Here is a 17288-nt window from a genome sequence, read left to right on the forward strand (position 1 = left end):
CCCAAGGGTATCAATATGGGCTTCACAAGCTTCAAGATCCCCCCTCCCCCGACCACATCCCAAAACCAGCCCAGCTAGTCCCCACCTCCTGAATCATTCCTCCCACCTCAAGCCCCACCCCCATCTCGTCCCCACTAACCTCATCCCGCCCCCCGACCTGTCTCTGCTCCCTGGACAGACCTATCTCTTGCCTCGCACCCCACCTACATTCACTTTCACTGGGTCTAACCCTGCCTCTTTGACCTGTCTGTCTCCTCTCACCCTATCTTCTCCTTTATCCATCTTCTATCCGTCTCCCCCTGTCTCCCTATTTATTTCAGAATCCCCTTCTCCTCCGCTATTTCTGAAGAAGGGTCGCAACCTGAAACTTCAAACTTTCCTGCTCCTCTGATGCTGCTTGGCCTGCTATGTTCATCCAGCTTCACACCATGTTATCTCAAAAACACATCATTCTCTTGTTTTGTGATGTTTGTGTGAGCCCTAACAATATTATAATGTTATGTGGTAACTTGTTATGTAGTAAACAAGTTGTATAAATAGTTGAACAGAGTTAGAATGCTCATTGTTTGCCAGTCGTATCCTACTAATAAATGGATTTAACATCAAGCCATACAAAATAAAAGTTGGTCACAATTTTGAGACATCATTATCAAAGGTGGAAGAGGGTCCTTATCACGATTATCTGATGAGTTGCAATGTGTAGTATGAGGGATCTAAAATAGATGTGGATGCTCAATTGTTGACTACTTGTCATAAAAGATCAAAAGACACTTGGATACTGAAGGAATCAAGGAATTCGATGACAGCGCAGGGTGGTGGAGGAGAGGTAGAAGATCCATCAGGTTCCTGGTCAATATTAGAGTAGATTCTAGGTTCATTAGCCTATTCTTGATTCTAATATTATAAGTTTTTATGTTTGCTCCTATTCAGCTGGAGCCTTGTCAACACCTTCTCTCAGCCATCTCAAAGCTACTATTCACAGTATGAGCTACTGAACGAACACTAATTCCATTATAGGTATGTTAGAGTAATTGGTTGTTGAAACTGCAGAATTATCTAGCTAAACACCACATTTTGCTTCAGGTAAAAATAAAAGCATAAACATTCAAGAAAATAATGTTTCAAGCAATTAAATTATTCTACACTGATACCACACAACACAAAGGAATATATTCAGGGAGACTGGATCACCTTTATAATTAGCTGATTTCCATTGACACAGTCTGAGATTACTTTGAAGAATGGCTGTGATATTCAGTTGCTAACCTGGTCTGTTCCCAAAGACCACTGCTCAATTTTTTTTCCTGTGGGCATTGAAATAACTGTAGCCATTTGTAATTCCAATTAAAAATCAATAAATTGTTTGTAATTTGCAGATTCCAAACACAATCACCCAATCCCCACAAACTATTGGACTTCCATATTGTTCTGTTGTTGTTCTCCAGTCACCGATTACCTCTGCCCTTGCTATCTCTATTGGACCTCTGTTCTGCAAGGTATCAAATTGAAAGCTCGTGTTCACATTCATATATCATTCTACCCCTATAACCTATTCCAGCCTTACAATGCAAAACACCTCAGATACATGTTCCACTCTTAAACTTTCAGGGTTTCAAAAACTGACCTCTTCCTTCATGGTTATTGCTGCTTGTCCTTCTGCTAATTCCTTTCAAATTTGACTCCAATGTCTCCATGATTCACTTTGCTGGCCCCTCCCAACCTCCGCTGTGACTGTTTCCTTTTTAAATGACACTTATTGCAGAAGATGAATTTATGTCATTGCAAAGGCGTGCTGAAAAATGCCATTTGTTTAATTATGCCTTAAGAGTGAGATCCATTCATTTCTCCATTGTATCTCCACCCATGCCTTACATTATCACACGTCAGGAAACATGCTGATTGAAGTCCAGCATTTGTGACTTAAAGGGCATCATTCAATTACATCTTTGTTACAAAATTTATGATGTTACTTCATTGGGTGGGGAGAAGGGGTAGTGGTATTCAGCTAAAAGTTCTTATAGTTTAAGTGAATTTGCTATTCATTATGGAGATTGCTGCAAATGCTAACAGACAACTTCAGATTCCAATATCTTCCAATGCATCTTGTGTTAATCTGGGAATCTGATTTCTTCTATGCGCTACCTACAATGAACTGGTTAGTGTGTCAGCACAAAGTTCCTGTCTGTGCTTTTCTAATGTTGTTATCAATCTGTTCATATTACATGGGTTGACTTGTTTGTTACATGATATTAAAATTAAAAGTTACAACACCTCAATATTAGTCAAGCAATGTATTATTAGAACTGATGATTGTCAATAAAATTCTCATTACATGTAACATACAGCACTTCCAGTTCAGTAGTTATGTGGTTTCTACTGGAGTTGGTGCAGTAATTATTAATTCCATTGTTTTCAGCAAATTCCTATCAATGTCAATAACATACAGAAATGACTTACTGTATTCCCAATATTAAATGCTAGACTACCACTTACTTGTAGGTAATGACATGGCCTCAGAGATGATTTTATTTCCTGATGGACAAGAGGTTTCTCCAGATTAAGTGATGACTTCCGATAAGCTTCCTTGGCTTGGCTTACAGTGAGCGTGGACCAGGAGCTTCTTTTCATATATTTCCCCTCAGGTGTCATGGGTAATCCTTCACAAGCAGAGCATTTAACATCATTGTTGCTTTTTGAAGTCTTCAGAGTGAGGTCACTGAAGGCTCCCTGAAGATTTTCCGGATAGTACTGTGAAATATGGTCAAGGTGGTGCCTGCTCATCGCACTCACCGTACGGTAAGTGCTATCACTGTCCAAGTTATCATCTGAGCTCCACCAAGCAGACATTGAAGACTTATGTTTGGGCTCTGGCTTTCGTTCTTTGCTTTTACTCCTCTTGCCATGTTTCGGATGGTGGGAATGGTGGTGATCGTCTGAATGCCGGCCTTCACCCTTAGTGCCATTTAGATTTCCTTTCGAAGCCCCTTCCAAAGAGTGAGATTTAGTGAAAAGTTTTTGGACAGAATGCACAAGGTGTCGTATTCTGCCAGGGCTTTCACTTCGTTGCTCAGTGGCAGTGGATGTTCGTTGATACTGCAGTGTATGAAAGCCATCACGGTGCAGAGGCAATTGTTTTTCAAACTGGTCCAGTAGATTAGCTGGAATGCGGTTAATTTTGCTGCCAGTGTGTGAGACACTGGTGCAGTCATCCCTGGAATCATAATGTGAGGTGTAGTGCATTCTTGGGAAAGTACTGCTTGACATATGCTCCCCTACCATCATGGGGATTGTACATTCAGAATGTATAGAACTTCTAGGTGAACAACGGTGGTGGTCCATTTGGCAGCTGTCGGTTGGGCTGAGCAAGTACGACTGCCTAGAATCCAAGCCATGGTGCATATGGTCATGAGAATGCTCACAGTCATCAGTCATCAGGCCACAAGTGTGTGCTGAGCTGAGTTGGGGATGGGTACGGCTACTAGTTAATCCTTTCATGGCCCTTGATGAAGGAGCATATATGTCTTCATTGAAGTGTTGTGAAGGTGACCATGAAAACTGCTGGTCTGTCAAAAAACACAACAAAAAGCAAGTTAATATAAGCAACATTAAAGGATTTGATGGTCTTGCATTTTATTAAACACCAGTAAATGCAAATAAATCAATGCAACCTGACGAAGCTATTGATTTAGTACCCTACCTTACTTTAATAGAAATTAATGAATGCTACATTCCTGATTTCATTTCAGCAGTTCATTAGTTTATTGAAGCATGGGGAGATACTTCTCATTGATTTCAATGAAAATACTGTCCATGTATAATAACAGACATTAAAAGAAAGATTTGTTACCAATAAATATCCAAGTGACCGTAATTCGCTAAATGCCAGCACTCAAAATAGAAGCATCTTTTGGATCACAAATAACACTCAAACTAACTGATCAAATGTTAAAAAAAAATTACTTAATGAGGTTAGGAGTGAAGATTCCATGTGTCTGTAATTTTAATAAAAAACCACAGCACAAACTAAAATTATTAGCAGATGGAATTTAACCGTCCTGGAGTTTGCAAATTAAAGAATATTGCAATGGTATCATAACTTTTTTTTTCAGTTTAGGCAACGTGCAATATATTGAAGAAATTTACAGTTAAAATGGCCTACTTAGCCCAAATGTTCTGTGCTGCTCTGCATCAGCTTTCACCAGGGAGAATTAAAATGTTAAGAAATATTGAAAAAATAAAAATGAAAACTCACTGGCTGGAATATAAAATCAAAACCAAATTGTAGCGCTTTTACAATCATACAAAAGGGAAAACAGTAGCTAAAATAATTGTTGACAGGCAGAGGCAAGAGAAATTTATAAAATGACAATGGTAGTAAAGAGAACAGTGTGGAGCTGGATGAACACAGCAGGCCAGGCAACATCAGAGGAGCAGCAAAACTGATGTTTCAAGTCGAAGGGTCCTGACCTGAAATGTCAACTTTCCTGCTCCTCTGATGCTGCCTGGCCTGCTGTGTTCCTTCAGCTCCACACAATATTATCTCTGACTCCAGCATCAGCAGTTCTTACTATCTCTGAGAAGGGTATTAAAGAAATATTTTGTGTTCCTTTCCACAGTGGAAAACACCAATTACATATCAGAAAAAAAGAGGGTGATTAAGTGGCTGCTAATAAGACTGCTGATCTTAAGTAATTAGGTGATTATTTATCAGCAAATGCAAAATATTGGAGAAATGCTCGAGAGGAAAGATCAACAGGAACTTACAGGTGACATTCTCAGGTTCTAAAATAGATAGTTGCACAGATTGTGCATGTGGCTGTTTTGAATTTGAAAATTTCCCTAGATTCTAGGATGGTCTTGGCAGATTGGAAGTGAACAAATGTTGCACTGCCCTTCAAGAAGGAACAGAAAGAAAATCTACAGACTGGTTAGCATAGGTTATTAATAAAATCACAGTAGAATTAGGTAAAGCTAACGTTGATTTATGAAAGGGAAATCATGTTTGATACCTATATTAGAGCTTTTTGAGGCTGGAATTGGTCGGAGAACTGAGGATGTAATAAACTTAGATTTCTAAAAAAACCATTTGATAAAGTACCACATACATTTCAACACACAAGGAAATGTGTTAATGGAGTTTGAGGAAATATATTAGCATGGATAGAGGACTGGTTAATGGACAAGAATTCGAGATAAATGTGGCATTTAAATTAGTAGTCTGTAACTAGTGGAATATTGCAAGGTTCAATTCTGGGACCATGGCTACTTACAATTTATATTGATGATCTAGATGAAGAGACCATGAGAATTGAATTTATGCTTGCTGGTCATACAAAGGTCAGTAAGAGTAAAGAGTGTATGAGGAATACATAAAGAGGTTGAAAAGAGTAATAGACAATTAGGTCAGTGTGCAACTGTATGGCAGTTGCAGTATGTAGGGAAGTGTGATGGTGTTTGCTTTCACAGTGAGAGTAGAAAAACGAAATTTATTTTTTAAGAGGCTTGAAAACTCTAAATGTTGATATTTATTTAGAGGGATGTGGATGCACCCTTACAACGGTTTAATATATCGATTTCTAGGAATAGAGGGTTCCCAATGATGAGGGAGGCTGTATAAATTGGGCTTTGAAATTTATAAGAATTCAGTGGTGATCACAGTGAAACATTCAAACTTCTGAATGGTCTCGACATAGCAGACGCAGACATTATTTCCCCTGGCTGGGAGATCTAGCACAGACTAGGGATAGGAAATTGATCATTATGGACTGAGATAAGAAGAAATGTCTTAAATCAATGTTTTGGAATGATCTACTTCAGAGTTTTCTCAATGTTCCAATAGTGAATATATGTAAAGATTGAAATAGACATATTTTTGCTTTCTCAGTGAATCAAGAGGGTGGGTCTGGGTAGACTGGAAAAGAGGGAATAGGCAGGCAAATTGAGTTAAAGATCAGCCATTGAATAGTTGAGTGAGCCGGAGGAGCTATATGGGCTCCCCTTGTTTCTATTCCTCACACTCTTACAATTTTGTGCATGCCTTCATTACCTCCTGACTTAACTATTCAAACACACTCTTGGTTGGTCTCCCACATTCTATCTTACATAAGGTTCGGATCATCCAAAACTCAGCTACTCATGTCTTAACTCGCAGCAAGTCTTATTCCTCTATCACCCCAAATTTAATTGACATCTGGATAGTAAAATTCTCCTCATTCTTATTTTCAAACTCACTTAAGGCTGTGCCCATTTGCATATCCAAGATCTCCTCCAGCTCAATCATCCTCTAGCTCAGTTAGCTGGGCAGCTGATTTACAATATAGAATGGCACTAACCCAAATTGGCTTCTTCAATACTTTGATGATGCATTGACTAGGGTGGAGTGCAAACTTCATCACAAAGCGCTTCTACATTTAGCAACAGAGATTTCATTCAACCAAAACTGACACAACTCAAGTCACTACTCAGACATTTAAAAAAATGAATTCAAATTCTTAAGCTTTTAGAATTTATTTACTCATTGGATTATTGGTTTGGATCTCCAGATTATTAATGCACAAACACAAGTATGATAGCACTCTTATTTTACACACATCATATATTTTCATTACATAATGGCATTATGTGAAACATAATTAACAGCATTGTTTAAATTGTCACACGAATGATTCTATCAGTGAAGCACCTTTGAGACTTCATACTATGTTAATGTATTAGACGCGTTCAAGTTATTGTTGAAAAAATGTTCCAATAATTGCACAACACAATCCCAAAATATTTTTCAACACAGACTTGTGCTGCCAATATGTCAGCATGACTTTTCATATTGCTGTAGCAGTACAAATTAACCAGTGGTCAAAAGGCCAATATCATAACTGATTATCTCTGCAGGCTTCAGTTATACTTTAGCAGGAAATGCATTAGACTAATTCCACTTAACATCTTTGTACAAACTAAGAGCTGACACTGCTTTTCTATTAAATGTTTCACTCTACTGTGACATGCTATGTCAATGTTGCTCATGTATGTTTTGTCAAGGGTCACGAGTCAAACTAATCTCTTAATTGAACCGTACTCCCAACAATACTGTCCTTCTTAATCTCCACTGCATTCAGACTTTATTTTATTGATATCATTAGCATCAGAGTGCTTCAGATTTATTTTTCCTTTGAGCCACCAAGCTTCAAATATGCTTCTAACACACTGGGATGGATTTTATGAGAAGCTGTGATTTCATCCTGGTGAAAAAGTTGGGAAGGGAGCTTGCTTTTCATCCTAATAGCTTGCCTGTAACAAAATAATGCTGTGGCCATGTTGATTGCCCTAGGACATGATTTCCAGCACTTTGACCAATCAGAGGCCCAGTTGCTTGGAAAACAGTGCCTTGTAGGAGAACATGGAATTTAAAACATAGAACATAGAACAGTACAGCACAGTACTGGTCCTTTGGCCCATGATGTTGTGCTGAACCTTTACCCTCATCCTAAGATCTATCTAATCTCCACCCCTACCTTATACTATCCTCTATATGCCTATTCAATAGCCGCCTAAATGCCCCTAATGAAGCCGACTCCACTACCCTCTATGGTAATGCATTCCATGCCCCTACCACTCTCTGAGTAAAGAACCAACCTCTGACATCTCCCCTATCTCCACTCACTTTAAAACTATGCCCCCTAGTAATAGCTACCTTCATCCTAGGAAAAAAGTCTCTGGCTGTCCACTCTATGTATACCCGTAAACATTTTGTACACCTCTATCAAGTCACCTCTCATCCTCCGTTGTTCTAAAGAGAAAAATTCTCGTTCTCTCAACCTTTCCTTGTAAGACTTTCCCTCCATTCCAGGCAACATACTGGTAAATCTCCTCTGCACCGTTTCCAACGCTTCCACATCTTTCCTGTAATGAGGCGACCAGAATTGGACACAACACTCCAGGTGTGGGCGAACCAGGCTTTTATATAGCTGGGGCATAACTTCATGGCTCTTGAACTCAATCCCTCCATTAATGCAAGCTAACACACCATATGCCTTCTTAACAACTCTATCCAACCTGGATGGCAGCTTTCAGGGAACTGTGGACATGAACCCCGAGATCCCTCTGCTCTTCCACACTACCAAGAATCTTTCCGTTAATCCTGTGTTCTGCTTTCAAATTTGTCCTTCCAAAATGAATCACCTCACTCTTTTCAGGGTTAAACTCCATCTGCCACCTCTCAGCTCAGCTCTGCATCCTACTGAAGCTGCTACTGTCGCAACTACAGGACCACGGAGCCACGGTGGACCAGGGAAAATGAACTGGAAAAAGGTGCCTTCAAAGGACACGTGATGAACAAGCCTAACGTCATATTGTGCAGTTAATGCTTCAGGAACCCCATGAACCACCCGCCGCCAAGGTAAAACACCAGCAGTGGTATGACGCAGGTCTTAAGTGGCTCGTTAATTGACCATTTTAAGGTCCTTATTATGCCTAAAGGTGGCAGGATGTCCAATGCCTTCCCCCACCTCCCCAGCAACTATTGGAATATAACAGACAGATGAAGGGTAGTTGGCAAGCAGGCCATCCATTGGATTTTACGTTCTCTTTCCTACATGCAAACAAGGTCCTGAATGGCTTCTAATGCAACATGTTCACTTCCATCATGATTTGTGCCAGATGCCACATTGATAATGGCATTACTGTGAGTACAACTAGCATCCCCCAGACAAATGCACAGCCAGGAATCATGATGCCAATCAGTGTGCAAAGCTCTTTTTCAGAAATGCTGCCATTTTAGAGTCCTGGATGGAATATGGAAGCTGTATTAATGGAGATGCATCAGCAGCATGAAGTGCCCCCTACCCATTGCTATTTAGGAATCATCTACCACCTACAGGTCACTTGCTGATTCATTTTTTGCTGGTAGTTGGTCTAAATCTATCAGATTTTGCTTTCTGAATTTGTTTCAAGTTTCCAAAACTCAGCAGGAAGTGTGACCAGTGATGGAGTACCATTTCCAGGCTTCAAGACTTATGCACAGACAATTGCTCCAGACCTGGGTGCATTAGTAGGCATTGTCCTTGGAATATGGAATGATTTGGAGCATGAACAGAGCTCAGGCTGGACAAGCTATGGGAAAAGGGATATGGGGGAGAGAGTTGGCTACCTTCGCAGTGTTTTTCTTTCTCCACATCGTGCATGCTGTGAGATACCAGCAACTGCAGCCCCAATTCCACACTCACCAAGACTCTGAAGTCTATATCTTTCTATTGCTACTGGTGGTCACATTGACACATGCAGAGTAAAAATTACCACTAAAAAACACACTTAACCAATGCATATCAAGTTGAATTATGTCATATTTACATACACATGCTAACTAATCACACTAATGCATTGCCTTCCTGCCAGCTTTCCCTGTACCTTTCCTTGTTTTTCATTCTGCACCATATCAACGTGGGTGACAGCAGTATGGATTAGTCAGCCAACAGGCAAACTGCAAGGGCACTGGCAGAATGTCAGAGCTGGGTGGACGGAAGCTGATATTCTGACCTTCTGAGATCAGTTTTTTTTGTGCCATTGTCTGCCAGGTTTAGAGCCACTTTCATCCCCCTGGGGCAATGCCTGAGGAAAAGAGATTGCTAAATTGCTGTGACATCCTACAAGCCCCTCTGAACACTGGTATTCACAACCATGATGTCAGGAACCTGTGCCTGTATGGCAACAAGCTGACCTTGCGTGACTTTATTCTGAGCTTCTAATGCAACACATATTTCTGAAGGAAGTCATTGTGACAGGATGGAAGCTGGAACGCCAGCTTCAGATGCTGTTTCACAAATGAGTCCTCAAGTGGGCGAATGCAGTTGGACAACATGTCCATACTAGAAAGTATGGGCCACAAGATCTCCACTAAGTCTTGTGCCAAGTTTGTGCCAGATTTTTCCATTGTCTTTACAATAAGCTTTCTGGCAGGCCTCGTAACTGAGCAGAAATTTTGAGCGCATTTTCAGCAGCGTTCTTCAGTTTGACACTCCACCAATGTCTTCATTGAAGTTGTCTTTTCCAAATGCCTGTGTAACCTCACATTCTGGTGAGCTGGCACTTAGGTTATCCATACCCTTTGCCTTGACAGCAATCCATCTTGTCCAGAGTCTCACTGTATCCAGATCAGTCCTCAATTGCAGTCTTCTAAATTATTTGTAGTATCAGAATCTGAACTGCTGATTGTGAGCATGAAATAAAGTAATGGTGTTGTATCTTCATCAGCATTCTCTTCTTATTTGCTTAGCCAGTTCTTGTGTATTTGTAAGGAGAATGGCAGAGGCTAAGCTTGTGTTGCAGGAAGGTAAAGTAACACATGCTTCACCATCTACAATATGCAAATCAGAAGTGATTGTGGAATGAAAGGAGATGAGGTATGAGGATACTATCATCTTCATCAGCGTTGCTGCTATCGCTGCTGCATAAATTGCTGTTCTGATAATAGTCCTTTCCTCCATGGCTGTCAGGACAGCCAGGAGTATAAGTCCCACTCCATTTACCTCCAGCTGCCTCTGATTCTGTGTTATCTTGTCCTGTGAGAGAGATGGAATTGTGATAGTGAGTGTTGAGCAATCTGTTCGAGTGATATGACTATGTGCAAGTCGTGAATTGTTATTGTGAGACTTGAAGCCATGCTAAGTCTGTGAGGATGCAATGGAGAATAACGATTTTAGATATGTATCCTAATTGATGGGTATATTAGTCGATGATTGATAGGAGTGTGGTCAATTGACTGGTCTGATCTGAGGCTATTGGTATGCTTCTAGGATATGGTATTTTAAAATGTATCGACTGGCATTGACCACTTTTGAGAGGTTATTGAATTTCTGGTATATTGCTATATCCTCAGCAGTGGATTTCTGGTGTTGAAAGCAGAACTATCTGATTTCACCACCTTCTGGTAGGTTTCCAGGTATCCTATGGATGTAGGATATCTCTCCCACTTTGCATTTCTTCTTGCAGTGCAAATTATGAAGACCTTGGAACACCATTTCCAACATGTTGTACAATTCATCTTTTCCCAGGTCAGATCAATTCTTTGCTTGACTGCCAGCACCTGTTGCAGCTACACTGCATATCTTCATCAGGTTAACTTTAAGTTGTGCTAGTTAGCTTTGAGTGGGGCTAGGAATTGTCAATATTGGGTCCTCCGCCTCATGTGGGCAACTAATGAGCAGCACAGCTGTCATTGGCTGCTTCTGCAATCAATGTAATGAACAGACTGCATGAAGTTGGCATGCTGCCTGCAGCTCAATCAATAGGCAAGAGTTAGTCAGACAAGTTGATCCTTACAATTTGTCTTCAAGTCTTGTACAATTTAGCTTCCGTCCTTTCCACCCTGAATTAACACTGTGAAATATAAACTTTACATCTTATGCCCCTTATCTCATTCTTTCACTGCTAAACTCTCTATCTTCAGGTTTTTTTTAAAGACCAGCCTTCATTTTAAATAACCATTACATAATGCTGGGTTTTTTTTAACCTTCATTGTGCTCTACATTGCAGGCCTCAGCTCTTCCCCTGGGCTTTGATTCCTTTTTGACAATGTGCCTTTCAAGTTTATTGCTGTTAAAATCACAGTTAGTGGCTTGGCTAATTGTTTGTCATTGTTGTTAAGCTTCCTTTCCCGACATAGTTTACTGGATTCCATTCACTCTTGAGCCTTGTATTCTTCAGAGAATGATTCATTCAATACATTTCTACTTCTTATTTTTCTTGTGATATTTAAAGAAGAACATTCAATTCTGAACAGTTGAGTATATTTTATAAAATAAAGAAACAAAAATTTTTTTTCCAAAATGTCATCGAGTTGTAAAAATCATAATCTGTGCCGGTTTTTCTTTTATAAAATAATAACAATGAAATGGCTTGATTATTTTATATTGTATGAAATTATTACGTAAAAATAAAATAATCAGATTTTTTTTTAAAAATGCACTTAATATTAGGTGCCATTGTTCCAAACAAAGTACCAGGAAGAGTTAAGCATAGCTAGCCTTTGTGTACAATAATGTTTTCGCTGATGCAAACCTGTATTTTGGAACGAGCAAATTCTTGTTCAGATGGCACAGCCTTAGCTCTAGGGTAGTCTGCTATGCCTTTGTTTGATAGAATGGGCCTCGAGTTCCTATTTCCATATTCCTTCTGTCCCAGCAATCCTCCATTGAGAGGGAGTGTGCGCAGTTCTGAAGCTGTGCCACTCACCTCGTTGTGGCCTGCTATAGATTGATATTTGTGACATTGTTACTTGTTACAAAATGACACTGGGAACAGGGCAGATTTGGTTGGACTGGACTAGGAAAGGAGATTAGCAGAGCAGATAGTTAAGGAACAATGGCAGACATTAAAGAAAATTATTCAAAAATCACAACAAAGATATATCCCAGTGAGGACAAAGGATTTCTACAAAAGGGAAGAACCCAACAATGGTTAACCAAAGAAGTTAAGAATAATATCAAATTAAAAGAAAACACAAACAATATATAAATGATTAGTGGTAAATCAAAGGATTGGAAAATTTAACAATACCAAAAAAAAGAAAATAAACTTTGAGGTAAATTAGTAAGCATTTCTTTTAAGTTTTCTAAAAGAACTATACCTGTAATTTCTGTACTTTTGATTGTGGACTGGAATGGGAAAGGTACTGCTTTCAAAAAAAAAACAAGATTTGTGGAAGGGCTTGCTAAACTTTTAAAAATGCTTGCTGGAAGTGTTTTGTTCAGCCAGAGGGGGAAACTAGCTCAAGGGGATGTGTACAAATTTTACATTTAGCTGGCGACATGTAGATGATTGTTCTGTGGAATGGTTACCATTTGTCAATGACAAAGAGATTCTACTTGTCAACTACCTGATTGGCTCCCAGGGAGCTGAAAGTCTTGTGGGTGTGAATGACACGTGCCTCTAGAATTCTGAAAAGTGAAATAGTCTCTCTCTTTCTCAAGTAAAAAAAGCAAGTAAAACTTGTGGAAACCCAATTTATTTTTTCTCACCAGTAAGTTGTGGATTTTAACCATTAGCTAGGAAACTTTGCCATTTGTGAAGCAACCACTCTGTACCTTCTGCAAGAAAGTGAAAGGATCTGAAGGAGAGAGATCGAAATACAGCAAGTCCTGATCAGCAAAATGGTTTTCTTAGTGGACTATGGATGGTACTTCCCAAACTTTCCTTCCACCTTTAACACCAATGCTTTTTTTGACGATCTGTACCGTCATTATGTGGGTGTAGGTGAATTTTATTAAATGGGTTTGAGATTTAACTCAAGGAGTTATACGTCAACGGTTCTTCATTTACCTGTAACTAGAATCTATTTATTTAAAATAAATAGTCATTCTTTATAAGTACAGAAACCTAGCCCATGCTTTTTATTAACTTATGTATGGAATGATAAAATTGGGAGAATTGTGTATGTTTTGATAATTTTTTTTAAATTTTGTGACAATTCTAGTAATAGCAGGGATAGATTTCCAGCACAGCAACCCAGTGAAGTGTGACAATATATAAATAAGAAGAGACAGGCTGAAGTGAACACGGGCCCCTTAGAAAATTAGGCAGGCGAAATAATAGTGGAGAACCAGGAAATGACAGAGGTCTTGAATAAATACTTTGCATTAGCCTTCACGTTAGAAGGCTCTAAAAAATTCCAGAAAAGAAAGCACAGAGGGTTTTGAGATTTCTCGAGCATAAATCACAAAAAATATGCCTGACAAGTTCAGCAGGTAATAGGGAAAGGAATTTGAAAGTTAGCCTTTATTTCAAAGCGAATGAAATGTAACGATAGAGGAAGTTTATCAAATCCTATACCAGATACTAGCTAGCCAGATCAAGAAGACTGTAAACAGTTCAGGTGCCATTTTCTAAGAAATGGTTTACTACTATTGGAGGCAGCATAAAGAAGATAACCAAAGATATGCAGGGTGGGTGGATTGGCCATGCTAAATTGCCCAAAGTGTCCAAAGATGTGCAGGCTAGGTGGTTTAGCTATAGGAAATGCAGGGTTGCAGGAATTAGGGCAGAAGGGATAGGTCTGGGTAGGATGCTTTTCAGAAGGTCGCTACTGGCTCAATGGGTTGAATGGCCTGCTTTCACACTGTAAAGGTTCTATGATTGTAAAATTCAATTGGCTGAAACTGGTTTTGAAGGGGTTTTCTTATGAGCAAAGGTTGGGTAGGCTAGGACTGAATTCATTGGAATTTAAAAGGATGAGAGGAAACCTTAATGAAACAGCCATAATTCTTAGTGGCCTCACAGGTAGATGCTGTGGGGTTGTTTGCCTTCATAGTAGAGTCTAGAACCAGAGGGCATTATGTCAGAGTAACAGGCCATCGATTAAAGACAGTAATGAATTTCTTCTCTGAGGGTAGTGAATCTGTGGAATTCTTCACTACAGAGGGCTATAGAGGCTGGATCATTGAGTCTGTTGAGAAAGATTTTAATCAGTAAATCAACCAGGGGTTATAGGGTACAAGAAGTAAAGAGGAGTTAAGCTTTGATCTTATTGAAAGGCCTACTTCCACTCATTTGTCTTGTGTCATAATCTCTCCATTTTAACTGTAGAACACCATGTGCTTGGGAGATAGCTAAATGAATATGAAATGACTCCGAAGCAAAATTCATGACTGTGTAATATTACTTGAAGACAAAATACAACACTGCGAAAGCAAAGTTAACACCAATTGATAATTGGTTTAAATCATGAAAATTTTATAAACAAGGCAAATATTTTTACCTTCATCAGTATTTGGCCGCTCAATGTTAATAAGACCCATTGCAGAGTCAGCTGTGGGTAAATTGGTATAATCCAAGACTTGAACACTGTAATGATAGCTGACATTTCAGTGCCAAGGGAGTGTTGTACTGTTGGAGATCCCTTCTTTTGGACAATAACCTCTCCACTAGACAAATAAGATACCATGACACTGTTGTGAAGAAGAGATGGGGAATTTCCTTGGTGTCCTGAACAATATTTATTGCTCAATGGTCATCACAAAAGGATATTCGATAGCTATTAACAAACACACCACTGTTAGTGGAAGTTTGCTGCTGCATTTCCTATGTTGTAAGTGGCTGCACTTCAAAAATACTTCATTAGCTGTAAAACACTTTGGGTTGTCTTGTGGTTGTGTACAGTGCTGTGTAAATCCAAATGTTTTGTGTTTATTGACAACCATGAAAGTGCTTTTCAATTAGCGAGGAAACTCAGATAGAGTTTAACAATATTCTGCTAAATATTCGGACACTTTTCCCATTTTGTTAAAGGAATACAAAGCGTTATTGTGGTATTGTAATGAAACTGTTGTTACTTCTGCATTTAATTCAAAAACTGATACAAGCCAACTGTAGTTCTAAGAAATTAAAACAGAGTACATGCATTCATGGAGCTATGGTTTTCCTTTTTAAACGAATTGAGTAGAATTGCAAGAGGTTTCTCTTTTCCTGACTGAATCACAGGCATTATGTGCTGCAGAGCTCTGCCAGACTCACTGCTGACTCTCTAGCCAACTCAGAACGTAGGTGGCAGGGGACAAAAGAAAAACTGGAACATGAAAAATAAACTGAAATGTTTTTTTGGAAAGCTGTACTCTTGTGATGGATTTTATGTCCATGTTTAAAAGCAATGCTAAAAATGCAGGCGGTTTGTTGAACAATGTGTTTACCCCAGATGAGTCATTGTGATGTTATTATGGATGAAAAGTGTAAACAGGTCATGGTGAGGGCTGAAGTGCCTTCTATAGCACACATCTTATACATGCAAAAAAAACCCTGCACAGTCACATTGGAATGTGGCTGGTCTGTTCAACATCCTGAATAATGGCAGCACATTGACCCTAAGGAATATGTGTTAGGTGGACTCTAGGAAAGATTCAGTGGTTGGGTCAGAGGTTTGATGACTGCGAGGATTAAGTTGGGAATGGGTGGAAGTCTGTGATTTGGCTGAGGTTTGGTCAGTATAGTGTTGGTGTCAGCTATATGATGTGGGTGGTGCTGACATTAGGGAATTTTGTGTGAGTTGCTGAAGACCAGAAGTGATTTTTTTGTGGAAATAATGATACTTGCAGCAGGTTGAACTTTGGGAACAGTGATGGTGCATTTGGCAGATATCCACATCTGGGGACTAACAAATTATGTACAGGATTTTGATACCTGATAATTGAGGCAGGAGTCTAAACACAATAATTTAGGGAAAAAGAATCTATGTCCTTGTGGGAGAGGGTAATATCTGAGTGCCGTTGATATGCTGTTGAAAGCTTTGAATGAGTAGCATCAATGATAATCACACTTCAAAGGCTGTTGCTTTAGATACCAGATTTCTGTAAAATACAATACTCTCACCGTCAGCAGAAAATAAATTATCTGGTTTCTGCCAAACATATCTTTAACTACAGACATTGGGGGACAGGTGAGAAAGAGATAAGAGAATGTATAAGAAAATGATAAAGGAATCAGCATAATTTGGATTAAAGTCAATAACGATCTAATGTTAATTGAAAGTACCCTATGTATTGAGGTGTTTAATTTGAAGAGATACAATTCAATGGAAACATTGGTATTAATGTTTTACACGTGTATATAAAACTGTTAGGACAAAGGACCACATGAAGGATCCATGCATTGGAATCACTGTGTAAGGCAAGCATATCATTTAGGAATACTGCAGGCAGGAATTGCTCAAAGGACTGTCAATGGAGAAGGAGAATTCATTTTTTATTTTTGAAAGGTTTCGTCTTTTTACAAACTTATATGATAAATATTATTTTAGTTGTGTTGAAGCATAGCCAAAAGATTTTTTTTTGACAATCTTCATTCCACTTCATTTAATGTGATGCATATTCTAAAACACAAATAAACTAACTTTTTAATCACATTTTAACATGTCAACACATTACGAAAAGAAATGTTGTGTCTCCATTGCTAAAGTTGCCTTATGAAAACCTTGGTTTCCATTTTCAATACAAACAAAAGTTGTTTTCCACCCAATGATTATTCTCACTGTCTGAAACTTCGATTGCTTTCAATGTTTGATTAGCTCCTAACTGACAGATTAACTGTCTTCTCTCTTTGGAAAATACCTAAACTCAACAGACAGATCTTGAACAATTCTTTGTGTAGAATACACAAAAGCTATTTGTCATTTAATAATTTTGTTTTTATTGATAATGTTGTAGCGAATGGTCTTCTCTTTTCTAGAGTTGCTCTTTCTCCTCCCTTGCATCTCCATTGCATTGGAATAGAAACTCATCTCATGTTTTTCCATTTATTCCCAGATTCTCAAA

The 17288-nt window shown here is 38.9% G+C and overlaps 1 protein-coding gene across 10 annotated transcripts in view; it reads right to left on the reverse strand.

Annotated features, from left to right (window-relative positions):
• dlgap2a (discs, large (Drosophila) homolog-associated protein 2a) overlaps nucleotides 1-17288 on the reverse strand; it is an 894975-nt gene that overhangs the window by 114124 nt on the left and 763563 nt on the right. For all 10 annotated transcript variants that reach the window (XM_048531787.2, XM_048531786.2, XM_059645590.1 and 7 more), the window contains one exon: nucleotides 2494-3563. In XM_048531787.2, coding sequence (XP_048387744.1) covers nucleotides 2494-3563 — 1070 coding nt within the window. The remainder of the gene's footprint in view (nucleotides 1-2493; nucleotides 3564-17288) is intronic.

The sequence above is a fragment of the Stegostoma tigrinum genome, chromosome 4 (assembly GCF_030684315.1).
Source record: "Stegostoma tigrinum isolate sSteTig4 chromosome 4, sSteTig4.hap1, whole genome shotgun sequence".
Taxonomy (NCBI): domain Eukaryota; kingdom Metazoa; phylum Chordata; class Chondrichthyes; order Orectolobiformes; family Stegostomatidae; genus Stegostoma; species Stegostoma tigrinum.